At 38.3% G+C, this 19084-nt stretch overlaps 1 protein-coding gene across 1 annotated transcript in view; it reads left to right on the forward strand.

The window, feature by feature from the left end:
* TAF2 (TATA-box binding protein associated factor 2) overlaps positions 1-19084 on the forward strand; it is a 2150018-nt gene that overhangs the window by 1975548 nt on the left and 155386 nt on the right. Inside the window, exon 24 of the mRNA XM_044066916.1 lies at positions 13388-13543. Coding sequence (XP_043922851.1) covers positions 13388-13543 — 156 coding nt within the window. The remainder of the gene's footprint in view (positions 1-13387; positions 13544-19084) is intronic.

Genomic DNA, 19084 nt, shown 5'->3' on the forward strand with positions numbered 1-19084 from the left:
AATTTTCTGAAATTAACCTTTGGATGGGGAATTCCCTCAGTGGCTTTCCCGATATCTTCCAAAGTCCAAGGTCTATACACTAAGATAGTTGGGTCCTGATTGTCTTGACCTGCCTGAGGATTGGGTACTTCTATTATTTCTTCTTCTTCACCTATAGATCGTGAATTCTTAACTATTTGCCATAACTCGATACCTTCTTCTGAATTACCTGCCTTTGTTCGGGACCTGGTCCCGATGGGATCTCTAATTTTAGTCAGTTTTAATTTCACAATATCTCTATCTTCAGTGACCACAGGATATAGTGGGGGTGGACTAACCTGTTCACTTGCTTCATATTCTGGTAAGGGAGGTGGGGGTGCTGATGCTATTACTAAGTTATTATCCTCCTTATCTAAAAACATTACTTTTGAATCTTTGTTTTTTTGTTCCCTACGGTTTACTTCCTCCAGCCACTTATGTGCCTGAGGAATTCCTAATCGATGTTGCTTTTTTACCCGACCCTTGGAATCGTTTTTGAGCTGTTTGATAAGTGAGGATTTTCTAATTTTCCATCGAATTCGTATTTATTAACCCATTTTGAATAATATCTAATATTGTTGGCGCGCTGCGACTGCATATATTTTGCGTCTTCCGTTAATGGCGGGTTTTGGGGTCTTTTTGTGCAATTATTGCCTATTTTGTTTTACCCTTTGATCGTTGTGTAATTTCTCTTAATTTTTAACGTGGTACCACGGATTTTGTTATAATCTCTTCAGAATGACTGCCTGCTTATTCTGTTTCTCCTAATCTATGACGAGACAGTAATCTTTTTTGTCCCTGACTTTCAAAAATACAATCTGACAAAAACAATACACATCTAGTCCCTGATCTAAAACAGAAAACAGAAAAAAAGTAGATTCATTTTACCTGAGCCTACGTGATTGATAACTGTTTCACGGAGACCCGTCCTTCAGTCACAGATCAGAAAGTGGCTGGCCTCTTTTGAACGACAATTCAGTCGGAGGACTTTCCATATAAGAAGAACCAATTTGGTTTCTTCCCCGTACGGTTTTAACCACCTGGCCGTCTGATCCGGGGTGAAGAGAGGGCTCCGGCTCAAAGGACCAATCTGTAAAAGGAAAAAAACTTTAAAGACCAATGCACGTTAGGTTCAAGCAAGGCACCCTTTATTACTTGCAGCAAGGAGACAAAGCATGTAGGCACAGGATTTGTCTGGCTCTTTGGTTATCAGTATATTATTCTTATACAGTTCTCTTCATGTCATACAGAAAATGTTACTATTCTATTGCTGACGTAGTTGGACACAGCTTTCTGTATGTTTCACAGAAAATGTTACCAGAATTATTGCTGTCATGGTCAGATTATTTGTTGTCTTGCAAAAACTTTTTGAGAAAAACAACCTGGCCTTGGGCTTATTTTAGCCCACCTTAACTTTTCAATTCTTCAGTTGTACAGTTCTAATACATGTGTTACATTTTGTCTAGATTCAAGGTACATTTCTAGCTTTGGTACAAGTAATGCTGACTATGGTTTATACTTTCAAGCATCTATTGTTTTCTTTATCAAAGCTTCTAGCAGCTGCATATTTTCTCATGGCATAAGCAGAAATGAAATATCTCTTCGTTAAGTTTCATGACATTAGCAGAAATGAAATGCCTCTTGTTAAGTTTCTAATAGCTGTGCAGATTCATGCAGTGTGAACAGAATAAATGTGTTAACCCTTTTAAACCTCGAGTGCACTAAGCATGCATATTACTATTATATATTTTTCTAACAGTATTGTAAAGTGTTCCATGTTTGTATTCCTTTGCCTGTATTTCTCAATATCTTTGGTGCTGCTCTTTTTGTATTGATTAGTTTTGTTTTCTCCTTTGCATAGATATTACACTGTATTAAATCTCTTTTTCTTTCCCATGTCCATATTTCTTCTTCAGATGTCTTCTGATCTTCCTGTTTCTCCTTACTTTGGGGACTCGTTCCATCGTGCTATGATGTAACTTGTGTTAGACCTTCTACATCAAATCCTTCACTTTGCAGGCACTCCATAACTTCAACTTCTATTTTTTTAACTTCTACTTTACTAATCTTCTTTTCTACATTGTGATATTATTTTATTTATTGTGACATTTTCCATATCTGGATGTCTTTCCCTGTATTTCTCTTCAAATATCTTTCAGGCTGCCTTCTTTGTTGATTAATTTGGCTTTTGCCTTTGCGTAAATATTGCACCATATCAAATATATCTTTCTTTCCCATGTCCGTATTTCTTTTATACTTTTCAAAAATGTCTTGATTTTTTTGCACTTTCGTACTTCTTCAGATGCTTCTTTTTCCAAACAGATCAAAGTTTCCTGATCTATACACTGTTTTTCAAAAATCTGTTGTATTACTGATCACAAACTTTTATTTGAAGCTTCTGACAGTTTTTCTTGTGGAAGTATTTTTTTTTCTTCTAACTTATCTCTTAATCTTTTGTATATCTTGTATCTGGAAATTGTTTTTTTTTTTTTAAATAATAGTAACAATACATAATTTCTTTCTTATCCTCAATAGTCCACTCTGTCGACTTTATGGCTCTTCTTTGGTCTATCAGTTTTTGTGATTTTTGTGGACTGCTACATCCTTCTACAACAGGGGGCATCCTCCCCCTGGGCCTGGCCTGGCCCCATTGTAGGAATGTTTCCATATTTTGAGGATTCTACACTGTCATTTTTTCCAGTCCTGGCACCGGTGTGCCTACTAGGATTGGACACTTTTTTATCCTGGGTCTTGTGCATCCAGCTATCTTTTTTAGTTTTTAACCTACTTTTGTCCAGGATATATGCTATATAAATGCAGTCTATATGTCAGTGTTGCCTTGGTGAGACTTTGTGAAAAGCAGGGTCCACCTCATGAAGGGTACTCACCAAGACTTGAGGATGAATTCAGTTTCGGCACTATTGCTCTCCTTTGCTTGCTGACTTTTCATCTCTCCATTTGGACCCTGTGCAATCTTCTGCATAGGTTGTCTGATGAATCTGTACTACTTTTTGATAGCCCCAAGCATTCCTGGAGGTAGTTGTCTCTAAATGCCCTATATACCTGAATAAGGAAGGTCTCCTCTGAAATATCTGCATGAGACACTGTACAAGTTCAGATATTTTAGTCTTTCATAATAACTTCAATGTTCACATCCATGGATGGATACCTTTGTAATATTTCTCCCCCTGTACTCTTTCCAGTTTACTCATCCTTGTTTTCTTATAAGTTGTCCATATTTTATTTTTTTAACATTTTTATTGAATTATCACATAAGACATAGGCAAGCGTATATTTATATAAAAGAAAACAAATCTTATTAACATATTCCCGGTTGCAAACATTATGTATCGCATATATTCTTTTCTGTGGTTATCATCAATTCAGCATTACATAAGTTGATCAATTCCTGCATTCCTTTAACCTCATTCATCTTGTAAAACACTGTTCTGCATGTATTATTCCCACAGTTTCCATTTTTGTATGTAATTTGCTCCTAGGTTTTCTAAAGATCCTGCATCTAGTTGATTTATTCAAAACTTCATGTACAATTGTTTTCTGCTTTGACTTCCATTTTCTAATGACTGCTTTTTTGGCAGCCACCAGAATTAAAATTAACAAGGCCTTACATGTCTAGACAGTTCAGATACTGTATCCCAGCTCAAAAAAATTCTTAGTTACACCCATTTGCTCACCCGCTATTTCTAACAGAGTACTCTGAAGAGAATTTTTAAAGTCTGTTAATTCCTCACACTTCCAAAACATATGTTCTTAGTTTCTGCTTTTTTCTACATCACACTTCCAACATGTGCCATCTACTTCAGGAAATTTTTTTTGGAGTCTGCATGGGGTATACAGATAGCTATGCAAACACTTTCAAACAATAATCCTAAGTCTTCTAGACTTTTCTGCATATTTGGGAGCCATACATATGTCCTCCCATTGTTTCCTTGTGAATTGCTTATCCAGTCTGTCTTACCAATCTTTTCTAACCTCCTTGGATTAATTCTTATAGTTATCATGAAGGATTCCATACTGTCATTGCAAACAATGATTTCATCATTTCTAATTTTCTAGACTTTATAAATATTTTTATACAGGCTATAGTTCTATAACTTTCATTAACTAATTGATTGATATAAATAGAAAAACTCAAAGCTAGCTATACCCTTATACCCAGGTCCTTAAACGAATCAACAGTTTTATTCACTATGAGCTGTATTAAATATTCCCCCTTCAATGTATATATCCCAAATCTCATATGCTAGTTTTTTTTTGTATTTATGAGGATATTATTCTCCTTTACCCATATGGTCAATGCTTGGCAAGTTCTATCTGTAACACATTTAAGCAATATACCCATTTTCAAGTCATCTACATATAGACTATAGAACACCTCTGTGAAAATGATAGATCTGAAACATCCACCCTAAACAAGTATGAGCCTTGGACAGAGCTCTGTGGGACATCCTGTCTGCAACCTAGAATTTCACTTGTCCAGTTGCTGTATGATACTTGGCATGTCCTATTTTGTAAGTCATGCAGCTATCCATCTTATCAAGATTACAACGATACATAGTTGTTCAAATTTATTGATCAGTGTTTTGTGCATGACACTTTCTAAGGCTGAAGTTAAGTCTATATAAATTACATCATAGCACAATTTTTCATTTATAGCTGTTATTGTTATAGAACCTCTTGTACAAGTGGTTATAGATCTATGTTCGACATATGCATGCTGATATATGGTTTCAAGTCCCAACCTTTCCAGTTCTGACACTAATTTATCCAAAATAACCTTTTCCATTATTTTCCACAGCAGGAAAGTAGACTTCTGCATCTGTAAGACTCTGGGTTAGTTCTACTTCCCTTTCCCATAAACATTGGTTTAACAAGTACATGTTTCCAGTCTTGAGGAATTTTCTCATACTTAAATGACCTGGTGAATAACAGATGTAACGGTATTTTATCTTCATGCAGAACCTCCTATGAACCTAAGTGTTCTCAGGTCTTTATTACTAATTCTTTCCCCTTCCTGTGGTTTATGTAGGTCCATTTTGCATAGTTCTTTTTCAGAGTAATCTAAAATTTAATTTCAGTGTCTGAAGTTACCTGGGTGTTACTAGGGCAATTTATCAGCCCCTTTGTGGAGCCAAACTGTTTTTGCATAGCATTTTGTAACTGTATCTATAATCTGTTATGTTTGAGAATAAATTTTAAAGTCTGCTCACAGTGTAACAATTTGTATGTCTTAACTCTTAGCATATTTTATGTATCTATAAAATGGTTTCTTATTTTGCTCAATATCTTTATACAAATTTTCTTCATATTTGTATTGATTTTATCTCACACTATGTTTAATTTGTCTGTCTGGTGGGTTTATTTCAAAGTTATATTTGACCACATTTCCACTTCTTATATTTGTGTCTGTTATCTTAATTATCATGTTTTTATGGAAATATATCCACCTAACCTGGTGTGCATAGATCCTGATGTTAAACATTTTTGCACTCAATTTCCCTTTTAAAACTTGCCACATTCCTTCTGCAATTTTTCCACTGAACACATCACTTCATTTAGTTTTACATAGTCACTATTTTGTTTCCATATAGTGTGTTGTTAATCTTTTGTGCATTGGTTTAGATTTCAGATTGGCAGAATTATCTAGTAGTAATTTAACCTTTATAACACCATGATCAATGCACATCAGCAGTGGTAAAACTTGACATAAAGTAACTGTCATTTCCTTAGGGCACAATGTCCAGGATGTTCTTTTCTCTGGTAGATTCTTTTTTAATCTGAAGCAGTTCTTGAGCATACATTGTTGAATCAGTATTATTCAAGTGTTTTTCTGGTAAATTTAAGTCCCCATTCACTATTATTTTCCCTTTTATGTTTCAGGCAGGAAATTACTTTGGGAAGTCATTTATCACAGAGAACTACCTCATTAACAAAATGTCCCCCAAGAGCTGACTCAGTTGTTCAGGATTTGGGAATGTATGTGGACAATGACCTAAATTTTGACCAACATGTGTCCATTGTTGTAAGGAAGTCCTTTATATTGCACAGTTTGTAAACAAGGGGATTGTCTGTAGACCTAGAGATGTCATTGTCCCTCATTACTCAGCACTGATTAGGCCAGTCATTGAATATAATCCTCCCTTTGGCACGTGTATGTCCAGACACATGCAACAACTGGAATGCACACAGAGGTGTCATGCTAAAAGAATATAAGGCCTAAATAATATATCCTACAAGGACTGACTTAAAGCCCTGTCACTATTCCCAGTATCCTTCAGACTGCTAAGAGGTGACCTTTGTAAGGCATGCAAGGCATCCTCTGAATCAGTATTAATGGATTTACTGTATATCAGCAAGTGAAATGGCATAAAAAGTAATTGCCCTAGAGATCTTATTCTTCTGCACCATCAACAGAATGGATTGGTGAGACAGGTATACCTTGCAGAGGATACTGCTGCTTTGGAATTGACTCCCCATCCACATAAAGTTCATCCCTGACCATATTCAAGCACATCTTGGATCTATGTTTGGGATACAGAAAATTTACTGCAGGACTGCCCCTTATACTACTAAAGGACAGAGGAAGCTCCTTAATGCTTTGTCCCATGCAGGGGTCCTGTCATTATCAAATTATAATCTAAAAGTATCTATGGTATAATTCCAGTTACTCTCATTAGGGATAATATATAATTATCGCCCATGGAATGTGTAAAGCCGATCACTAATCAAATTGGATAGGTCAATTTTGAGCACAAAAAGGGAAAATGAGTAGGCTTAAAATGGTCTGCAAGGGCAGCTAGCCTAGTACTTACCTATGAACCTATGTATAAATTCCTGTAGGTCATCAGAGCTTGATTTTGATGATCTATGCACTCCAACAGTTATATGTTCCAGGGTTGTCGTTATTGCTACAGTTACACTATCTATAGTATTGGTGTCATTTCTCTAGTTCAATGTCCCTCCTTCCTTCCCCCTTCCAAATTGTTATTTTACACCTTCTGGGTTCGATCAGAGCTTGACAGGACCCTTTCTCTTGTTCCACATTCCTCTATAGTGGATAATGTTTCTCAATCCTTTTTTTATTCCTTCCTGCAGTTATTAGAGACCATTTGAAATCAGTCATCAAACTCAATCTGAGGTAAATCAGCTAGGAGGAGGGTATTGTGGGTAGGGGAGGAGTCAGAGCTCTTGCATCTAATACTCTGGTATAAGGCACCAAGATCAGATCTGACATTCCCACGTACTGAACCAGAAGAAAATAAGACACCACAGATCTATTGTTATGCTAAGTGCACAACTTTTGTTTAAGTCCTATCCTATCGACTTAATCTGATTTTTTTGTTATAAATGTTTTTACTGTAACAGGACATTCTACCCTGACATAACTTGTTTCCAGTCATTGTTCTTTAACCATGATTTACAAACAATAAGAATATTAATCTTGTGGACTATAGCAAATTTTCCATTAAAAAAATATTGCTAATGCTCCTGTCATTAATAGTCATCACAGATGCAACAAATGTTGCTATCTGTGAACTGTTAAATTTCTGATCTGGCAAAACTCCTGCCTTGTGTTTGTCAAATATTGCAGTACATTTGCTGCAAAAATTCTCTTTCCTGGGTACATACCTTTCAGTTATCCCTTATTTTAGGGACGTCCCTGATTTTGACTGAAAATTTGAGTCCGTCCCTTTTAATCCCTCCTAAAATTGGTCACTGTTGGAGAAAGGTAGTCAATTCTACTTAATAAATATTGTTAGTAATTAGTATTATAGACTTCTTTTATTTCAGAAAATACATATTAATTCATATTCTCTTTGTCTGTCAATGTTTCATGTTAATAGTGCTAATATTTTAAAAGTGTCCCTGGTTGTCTCTGATTATTTCTGGATTTCTCCATCATTCTGATTAGATTTGTTCCTGATTGGTTGAGAGCTATGCTTGGGTACATAATCAAAAGTTTTCTGCCAAGGGAAAATCTGAAATGTTAAATTCAATTTTAGATAAGAAGGTTTTGCTTGGGTCATCTGCTACTCAGGACCTCAAACAATTTGATGAGAAAGGGGTATTAGTACAGGGAATTTCCAAGATTTTTCAGGCCTCCCTTACAAATCTCTCAGATCCTCTTTCCCATAAAAGGAAGAAAAAAAGTCCCTGTCTTCTTAAGCCAAGCAGGGAACCAGAAAGAGATGGCAGATGAAGAAAAACAAGAAACCATGATCTCTTCCAAAAAAGGGACAGTGTACTACTTTAAAATGACTCTACCAGCATTCTCTCCCCCTGCACCTGGGAACAGGCCATAAAAGCAAGTCTTTCCCTGTAAGCAGTTCACATGTCTTCCCAGGACAGTGTCCTGATGGATTAATTAAGCAGATCCCTGGAAGCCCATCATAAATGGATGTTGGTCAGGGAGGTCATCCTGTACATAGTCTGCATATGGGGTATTCGTCAGACAGACTTATTTGCCTCCATTCACAACAAGCAGTGAAGCTGTTTTGCTCCAGGACTCCTTGCCCCCTTAGCCAACTCCATGTCTTTTCCTTGGGAAGGGTGGTTTCTTTATGACTTCCCCCTTCCTCTGTTTCCAAAGGTTCTGTTAAAGACCCAAAAGGACAAGCCAGAAATATTGCTGGTGATTCCCTTTTGGCCCAGGCAGCACTGGTTCTCCATTTTCTGTCATCTGGTCAGAGATTATCCTCACAAGTTACCAACAGAGTGGACTTGCTCACACAAAACAAGGTTCCCTTTACTTCATCCCAGCTTCCTATCTCTCAGCCTGACAGTGTGGGTTATAGAATTCTAATCCCCTTTTAGACACTAATTCTCTTTGGACATGCTGCAGGTTCTTCAGTAGGTGAGAATACCTATCACTATAAAGTCTTATGTATCCAAATGGAAAAGATTTTCTGCCTTTTGTTTGTACTAACAAGCAGAATCCTGCTTAAACAGGGATCCCTAGTATTTTTTCTTATTTGTATGATCTATTAAGAGCTGGTATAGCCTACTCCTCTGTTAAGACATACTTATATGTTATCTGTGCATGTTTGCCTCGAGTTCCACCACTGCTTGTTGAGCTGAGGTGAAAATAGTTCCTCAGGGTTGTCCTTCATTTGAACCCACCTAGGTGGGCTATTCCCCTTTGTGGGACCTGAACTTTGTCTTGGAAAAACTTACACAGCTACCTTATGAGCCAGTGGCTTCTGGTTCTTTAAAATTCTGCACATGAAACTGTTCTACTAGTGGTCCTTGCTTCTGCTAAAAGGGTTTCTGAGCTTCAATCCCTTATGGCCTCTGCTCCTTTCCTTATTTTTCATAAGGGCAGGGTTTCCCTGAGGGTCGGTTCTCTCTCTTTATGCCTAAAGTAGTAAATGAGTTGTTCCTTCAATTAAGCCATCAGTCTTCCAACCTTCTTTCTAAACCCTCAGAACAAAAGTGAGAGTCCTTCATTCCCTGGATGTGTACAGGTAGCTCAGATTTTATTTGGCTAAAACTAAATGCATTCAGAAAACTGACCAGCTCTTTCCTTCCAGGAGGCCAAGTTGGGTAACCTTGTCTCTAAACAAACTATTGCTAACTGTATTTCTAAATCTATTTCCTTTTGTTACATCCCCCATGGTAAATTCTTACCTCCTCCAGTTTATGCCCACTCCAGTAGAGCAGTTGCTTCCTCTGGAGCCTTTTACAAAGGAATTTATTCCAGGGCTATTCTAGAAGCAGCCACTTGGTCATCTGTGCACACTTTCACAAAACATTATAGGTTAGATGCTTTCTCAAGGTCCGGAGCCTCCTTTGCCAGATCTGATGTCCTTCCATATCACTGTTGCAGTAATCTTCACATAAGGGAGATTCCCTGCCAAGGGCAGCCCAGTGTCCAGCCAGAATACCAAAGCCTTAGAGGAAAATATAGATGTCCTGTGTGACACTTATGCTGCCTGCTCAAAGCGTAGCACATAAAGTGACGTAACGGAGTTACATACCTCAGAACTTCACTGCCGCCAGTCCAAATGCCATCATTGATTGTTGGTCTGAACATTGCTTCTTCTGTGCCAGCGAGCCATGTTTCAGATAAGTTGGGGTTCCTCCTTATCTATTTTCACCTTTATTTTTGTGAGTTTGCATGTCATCCAGAAAGGAAAAATGTCAGTGTGGGAGGCAGAGTCTCCATAAATATCTTCATGAACAGCATCTCTTCGGTTTGGGTGCTGACATACATAGTGTTGTATCTGCCAAGCTTTTGTCTAGTCATCCCTCCTCCTTGTCAATTTACCTGGAGATCCAGCTTCTTAAATTTTTGGCACAAGATGCTATAATGGAATCTTCCTGTACAGAAGGTCAGCTGCCTGTTAAAAAACTCAGGTCTGATTCGGCTGCTGTCTTGCCTCTCCCTGACATCTCTGTTGAGGCTGGTGAGAGACCAGAGGATCGCTTGGTTGTTGTCTTGGATTCCTCTGCTGCGACCCTCTCGGAGGCTGGCATGAATCTGACTTCTCACACACCCATGGATGCTCTGCAAACATCTGCTGCAGATGTTGAGGGGGAACCTTGGCTGACCAAGGGGAGGGTACTGCAAATTGTGGTTCAGGAGGAGATTCCTATTGTATTGGTTGAGGGTAAGCAAGGGTCTAAACCTAGTAGGCATTTTAGGACAGACATCCCTCAAAATAAAAAAACAAGCATGTTTCCCCTGCTACTAAAGATCTCCAGAGTGAATGACATAATTTTATTCAAGGGTTGTTTAATGCCTTAATGGCCTTAAAGCCTCCTCAATTAATTATCTGTGCTTGCTCCTCCTTGGTCATCTACTCCTCTTAAGAGGCCCAGAGTGCAGGAATCTTCTGAAGTGGATTTAGATTCTGAAGAAGAGTCTTTGGCATATTCTTCTCATATTCCTTCTCCTTTGGATAGTGGATCTGAGGAAGATTCTATTAGTCCAGATTCTCCCCTGGAAGAACTCTCCTTTAGGGATACTATCTCTCTCATGATGGAATATTTCAAATGGGACTGTTCCCATGTTTCTTATATTCAGAAGAGGTATTATGACTTCCTCCTTCAGATGGAGACTCCTAAGACCTCTGCTGTACCTCCAGTCTTGGCTGTCCTTCTAGATACTTTTTTCAGCAGCATCTGTGGCCCCTGATTCTCAGCCTCCAGCCCCTAAGAAACCTGATAGATTTTACAAAGTACCTGATGATTGTAAGTTCTTGTACAAATGTCCTTCTGCTGATCCTTCTGTAGTATCCATCTCATCTGACAAACCTTCTAAACTTTTGCCTTCTACAAAACTACTTCCTTCAGACAAGGACAGTAGAGTTATGAAATGTTTAGGCAAAAAGGTGTATTTTGCTGCCACCCTGGCTTTTCGGACTATTAATTACCAGACCCGTAAGACTAAGTATGTTTTACCCCTTCTTTCTCAAGCTTCTGGGGCTATCTCTGACCTCCCTGATTCAGAAGGCAAGGTCTTGGCCTTTCTCTACTGAGTTCTACTTCTCAAGTGGCTTGCCACTATTAGATGTAGTTATGATGCAGCCAGTGCCTCTTCTAGGGATGCTGACTTTGGTTCTGTTTTGAGACATTGTTCTTGGCTTCATCTCTAGCCATTATCTGATGATATTAAGGCTAAATTGTTGGATGCTTCTCCTTGTATATCAGTGTTCTCGAGATGAGGATAGTCTTATTTTCACAGTATGCTCTTCAAAATCTTCTCCATAGGGTGCTTTTACCATCAACTACAGCAACATAGTGGTGGTGTGGTACAGAAAAACACAAAATACACAAGAGGGAACCTCTACATACTCTGTGTGTCCAAAGGCCTCGAGGTTATAGGAATTTCACCTAATTGCTTTCTCAGAGTAGTGCACAACATTTGCCTAGCAAACTCTCTTGCAGATGTGTTCTGTCTATGTTTACTGTTGCTTTGAGGTGATAATCCAATCAAACAATGTCAAAGTTACTATTCTGCCGCTGGGATGAGCCATGCAGCAAATTGCTTGCATCTCCAACTAGTGCCAGGTACACCATCTTCTTTTCCCTAATCTTTCTTCAAGGACAGGCTCTTTGGGATACCCTAATCCACCAGGCACGTAGTTAAGCTCAGCAGAGTTAGTCTGTGAGGTATTAAATGAGCTTCAGTCTGTAGTCCTCAGACTGATTCTCTCAATTTTACTTGCAGACTGTGTCTTAGAGCAAGTTCTTTAATAGGAGGATGCTGCTGAGTCGCTCCTGAAAAGGAATAGTTGTGTCCAGCAGGCTTACCCAGTTAATAAATAAAGGTATTTTATTACTCTGTATGAATGATTATTATGTAAAAAGGTATTGTGAATTATTTTTTACAAAGAAGATTTATTAACTGTCTGTTTTTGCCTCTGGCTGGTTGTAGCTGAAAAAAAAATTTGGACTACCCCACATACCTATCTAGCTAGTAAATGTTTAGTAACCTAAAGTAAATCATTTAGTATATGCTTAAGCTGTCATTTATATTTCTCCTGTTCGGGTTTTTCCTTTAGCCTTTCTAAGATACAGAGTGCTAGAAATAGCTTCAGATTATAAGACTTATACCTGCAAGTTTGAAACGTTTTTCTAAGTTCTCTGAGAAAGTCCCATGCATTGACCTGTGGCGGATGATGACATTTAAATAGATATAGTTGGAAGTAATAAAACATCAGTAGACCAGAAAAGGTTATTTTTCTAATAAACAGCAGGAAGGTTTAAAATTATAAATTCTCCAAAATGGCAAATTCAGTCAACAATAGTAAGCCTCATGGATGATGGAGGAAATATCGCCCTTAGTTTTCTGCTGCAGCTCCTCCCATTCCTGTTAATCCTCCTCCAGCTGATTCCACAGGTTGCTGATTCTTAGTTTTCTTGTCACTGTCATCTCTTCTTTTCAAAAAAAAAAGCCGAGTTCCTTCTTAAAGCTGACTTCTCATTCTTTAATACTTTAAGCTGATCATATTACCTTATCCATTTCAAATGTTTGAGCATCTGGTTGTCAAAGGGCAATCTGGAAGCTAAGTTTGACTTTGTTTAATGGTATAAAAGATAACAGATAGCGGGGACTTGGTGCCATGGACTTTTCTTAATAATGCTGGAAAATGTTTGTGTGACTCGCTGAATGAGTTCATTAGGAAATTTTGCTGTTAATTTAAATGGTGTGCAACTTTATTGTAATTTTTAAGAAATATTTTAGTACTTTTTTCAGCAAAAAATGCTTATGCATGAGACCTAATTTCATATTAGGTATTTTTTTTCCAGTTGGATTGCATTTTCTATTCGATAACAGTAATGTTGACATTTTATGACAATATCTGGAATGAATATAACTCTTTAGTTTCATAACTTCCTGCAGGAGCATGATCACCTGGTCAAGGAATTGGCATCTAGTATTTCAGCACATCATCAAGGGGTGAAGAGAAAGAATGAGACCCCACTCGGGTCCCCACTGGAGCCTGGTCAGGTACTGGAGAAGGATGAGGACAACAGTAAAGTCAAACTGAAAATCAGAGTAAGAAAAGCTGTTAACAGCCTTTTATATCCTTATACGTTGCAAGCTGCCTAGTGCTAGTGTTAATCTTATGTGGTAGATATGTTCGTTTGTGCTGTATGCGTTGGTTTTAATCTTGCTGCAGAATGTTCTATTCCGGAACCATGTCATATCTGCTTACACTACATGTAACTCATGTTTGCTTCAAGACGTTGTATGTCACATAGCTGGCAAAAAAAGAATATACTGCATTCAGTAAAGGCTAGCTTGTTCACATGAGAAGCAGGCAAACTCTGTATCTAGTTCCTGGCTGTCTGTTGTGATCAAGATGAGATGCCACAGGGCCAGATTAAGGAAACAGAATATAAATGTTACAGGTGGCATAGCTTGTGCTCTCATATTGCAAAATAATAAGAGATGAATGGTAAGGATTAGGAGCTCTAGATAAGCATGCTTGTAAAGCCTGGGGTCTACAACAATCTGTTCTTTATGAATTTCTTGGATCCAGGACATATAGAATCACCTCACCAAAACGAAGTAAAATCTGTTCTGGTGAAGGTAATCTTTTGTGTTTCATCATCATCATCATCCACTACAGACTTTGTCTAGAGCCTCATTTTATGAGATGATTGCTATTACTGACAAAGTGCTTTGAAAATCAATGCCATATTGAAGTTAATGCTAAAAAAGATGTGATCTTGTTGATGTCAATGCTGAAGGCATTTATAGCATACAGAAAGCCTGAGGAGGAGTGTTGTAAAAGGAAAAACATTATACAAATGCTGTAGCATCATTTACCCTTTGGATCAAGCAGATGTCATCTGAGCAACATGCAATAAACAAAACACATAAAGACAGTTCTTACTACCTTTCTGTACATCTCAGGTTTTCAAGTTCTACTATTTTGTGTATTAAGGATTTGTACTTTTTTCAGATTCTTTCAGGTTGTTTGTTTAGATGCTTACTACACAGTACTGTGTTCAATAACTCATAACATTGAGATAACAAGTGGGTTATTAATCTCATTGCAGTAACTAGACATAATCTTGAGCATTAAGTGGGCTATAGAGTATGTTTTTCTGGGAGGTGCACAGACATGTCACAGTATTCATTATTGTGTACCACTGGCCCTGGGTAAATAATAATGTTACGTATTGTATTATTTGATCGTCTAATTATAAAATGTACTGTTTTCACCAAATCTGATGATGCTACGTTCATTGATGTTAAGGGCAGAGTCATTACTATTGCACTTAGTATAAATTTTTATTGACCTCCTTGGAGACCTTCAGCATTTCTGTTGATTAATTATGTTATTCAGTTTGCAGTTATCAGCATATTTATTATCCAGGCTCCATTTCCCATTTTTATATCTGAGACACCAGTGAAACACAAGTTGTAATCCCTTTTAGGATGAACGGGTAACCCACCTACACAGAGTTATTGCATATTGTTACTTAACCAATGCTTTGCCATTAGTGAATTTCTTTTGTCAGACTCCATGACATAGAGGAAAAGAACCCCCGACTATGACCCAGATGATCCAGGTTTGATAAGCAGCCCAGATATTGGAGGAGTTGGTAGGGAATAGAGGAATGATGGCTAGGCCTGCTCAGCTTCCTCCTGGGAAAGGGTTGGAGACTTGCATTATGAGATGTGCATATTCTCTTTCAAAATGGAGATCAGAGATGAGGGGGAAGAGCTATTTGAGGACAGTGTCACTCAAAGAAGCTGATGGCAAAGGCCTCCTACCACTCCATTCCATGGCCACCATTTGACCTGTTTCATGTATGTGCAGGAGCATGGTGAAATTTTACAGAAAAAAGGCTCTGGTCACTTATTGATTGAGGAGAAAAATTGTAATGAAAAAGTTATTTTACTATTGGAAATAATGTTAAATGCCTTATCAAGTTCAACAAAATCAGCAGTGCCAGTCCATCATGGGCTGCTTGCATTTCCTCAAAAATGCCATGAAATTTAAAAGGTAAGCTGCCCCCTTATCAAGCCTATATTTTCTAGTCCTAATAGACATAGGTCCCCCAGTAATGTTCTGGGTGAGTTGCATTATGTCTGTGTCCATGATTTTACACTGAATACTTGTCAGGCAAATAGGTCTAAAACTGTCTGTATCTGATATAACTATCTCCACTTTGTGTACTGGCATCACTCTAGTCTATAGCCATAGAGCAGGGATGTGCCCACAGACTTTTTGTTTAACATGATTAATAGGGGCCAGACCATTTTCCTTGATCCTCTATAGGAAAACACCAGGTACATTGTCTGGTTTCATGAATATAAAGTTTTGCATTATATTTTTGGCTGCAGTCTTCATATTTGTAATTATTCAATGAATGTGCCCACTGCCCATTGCTTCTGTAGCAGTCGGACATATGCTTTTGGTTGTTGTAAATGTTCAGTGTGTCCTGTGAATGGGTGATGTCTTCATTATTTATTCATTTATTATAATTATTTATTTATTCGCGTACTAACTTATTGTATTCTGCTTTGCTTGTATTTGCTGACCCTCTGAGCTACCTCAGTGATTGTGTTCTTTCCTTTCTTCTTCATGACGAGAGCCAGTCAGAGTTCAGATGCTATCCTGGAAGCCATCAGATTTTCCATTTTTATGATCTAGACTGCACCCCCCCCATAGCGACTGATGTACACACCTGCGCAAGTGAGGGACTGCTCCACCTTCTCCAGTGATGTTTGTGCTTACACACACACACAAACTTGATGAAGGCTATAAAGCAATTTGGCATAGCCATTTTGCATGTTGTTAGCCCATGTATTTGAAAGGAAACATCCATCCTTTTAGCAGTGTTAGTATTGCATTGGACTTGACCTTCCCCCAACCCCACCCAAGAGGAGCAAGTCAGTGTCAGTCACTCCCAGCTTCCCTTCATGCTTCTGTAGTATCTGAGTTGCTAATTGATCCCTGGTTGTCTGGGATAGATTTGGGGTTTTATTATTCTGTATCATGGACTTGGTAGTGCTTCATTGTTTATTGGCAGCATTTTACCCGCACAGTTTTTCCCTTCTATTTTTGTAACCAAGATGAATTTTATAGTTTGTTCTGATTTTTTTGTACTTTACTTAATCTGAAATTATTTTATGACTAAAATAGTTTTTGAGATTAGTAGATGTACTTTCCTGCTATGTAGCTTCCTCATTTTTTTAATATTTTATACAGTTTGTCTCAATTTGTATGTCTTACCAGTATAAACTTGTGAATGTATTCGTGTCCTAGTCTGTTCCTACCTTGAGTACTGTAACCTCATTCTACCTAAAGCTTTCTAACAAAGAATTAAATTGACTCAACTTGTGCAAAACACCACAGACTTATTACTTGCAGGTACTTTTACTAGCTGCCTACATAATATTTGGTTCTACATAACCTGTACTGGTAGCCATTTCATTCTGGTATTATCTACAATGTTCTGGTGTTAGCACATTTTACTAAGCACCAAAAGTTGGATTCCTCTATTTGGAGGACATCCTGGTCCCTAACATTCCTACTAAGCCCTTGTTTTACTCCTCACTGTGATTGTAGGAGGTTCCAAGATGTATATAAAGACTCCAGATGTTCATTCGTTTTACCAACAAGTACTGTGTCTCTGGAATCTCATCCCAAGTGGGTGAGGTAGTCTCACACCCTGGCCAGTTTCTGAAGTTCCTCAAGCACACTTTTTCAGCCTAGCATACAGTGTTGATGTAACCTTATTTTTGTATTATTTTATCCTAACTGTTGCTATGGATTTTGTCATTTTAATTATTGTAACAGTGCTTTGTTAGAAGCACTGTAATAAACTTGAAGTTAATAATGTAAAGGAACCAATAAAATCCTAAATAGATTTATTTGTGTCACCAAGAACAAGGTTTCAATCTTTTTCAGAGAATCGTATTTTCCACTGATAAATTCTAAGAATGTTGATTCATAGGTAGGTTCTAGGCTTATATAAGCCTAGCCAAAAAGATAACCTGGCTTTTGCCAACCAAGAAAATTGTTTTCCTGTGCCCGTCGAGCAGAGCCACAGAAGTGATCTCCGAGGTGAATTTATTATCTCCCATCCAATCCTCAAGATTTTTCTTGAAGAGTGCTAATGAGGAGCTTTGTTTGATATAGATAGGTAGTTTGTTCTAGAGTATGGGAACTCTCTGGGACAGGAATCTATCCCTCCAGCATCTTCTGTTTATTGTGGTAACAAGGTTTAGGTCCCTAGAGCATGTAGCTCGGAGGCATTGGGATTTCTTTAAGTGGAGCATGTCCAACAGCTCTGGGTTTGACATAGCTTTGCATGTTAGGCAGAGATCGCCATAGCTGAGATTTTACCAGAATAATTCAAAGGTTACAGATGACGGTATTTTGATCTGTGGTTGAGGAGCAGATGGGTCCTAGGTTTGTTAATATGTGTGTAAAATATTGCCACATGTAGTTAGATTTTGATGTTTGCACCATATTCTTTGGGTTGACAGTTGATTAACAGTTGAGTGTATTTATTTTGATGAGAAGATTGCCTGTTCAGTGTACGGTAGTTAAAATCTCCATAAGGACTCTTTTTGTTTTCATATATTTTTTTTTGTTCAGGCACGCAGTAATCAAATCCTCATGATGTCCTTCAAGAATGCAACTGCAGTCCTGACATATGGGTTGTCCTGCCTCAGGCAGCCCTTCGGTCGGCCGGATTCCAAAGTCTGGGTCCGGCGTCGGCTGATGTCGCCTCCTCCCCGACGTCAGAGTGGCTGGGGTATAAAGGCATCAGCCGACGCCATCTTCTTCAGTCTTTCTTGCCGTGCGGTGCCCGAAGCAGAAGCAGTTCGCAAGTGCCAGTCGGTCAGCTCCTGTGTTTTCAGTTACCGAAGTCATCTAAAAAGCTAAGTACCCCGTTGGGGAACATTTTTTCTTGCCTCAGCCGATGTCAGAACAAATTGAGAAAGTTAATAATTGTTTGTCTTGTGGTAAACAAATACCTCATAAGGACTTCCATTCTTACTGCCTCCCTTGCCTGGGCCCAGACCACGATGTCTTGGCCTGTGCTTGCCAGTGGCGGCTGGTGACTTCAAATCAAAGGGGGGCTGCAGGAGACAGCTGAATGGGTGGGGTCAAGGGGAAAGGGTGTTGCCAACCAGAAAGGGGAGGAGCTATGCTCAAAACCACAAAAACTAACTTTAATTAAATACGCTGCCCTGGGTGGCAAACCATCATTATGAGAGCCCAATCAAGACAAAGATAAGTGTAGAAGAATAAAAATATTTCAATGCATTGGCTGCATGACAGCTTACTTAATATCTAGATGGAAACAAAAGGTTGTGAGGCATGAAAAAATAAATTATTTTGTAAATACATTACTGGAATGCCAGTCAAAATCAAGTACAAGCAAAACCAGAAGCACTCAACTCAAACCACTTCTCCTTGCACTGCAGTTCTAATTATAATTTATATTCAGCTTTATTAAAGTGCCAAGTAACATGCTGAAAGTAGAAATCTCTGTGATGCCCCCACTTGTAAAAATGTTTCTTATCCAAAAAAGACCTGCTGCCTGACAACTATCTACTTGTTTC

This window comes from Protopterus annectens, chromosome 3.part1 (genome assembly GCF_019279795.1).
Source record: "Protopterus annectens isolate FY-2018-M chromosome 3.part1, PAN1.0, whole genome shotgun sequence".
Taxonomy (NCBI): Eukaryota; Metazoa; Chordata; order Ceratodontiformes; family Protopteridae; genus Protopterus; species Protopterus annectens.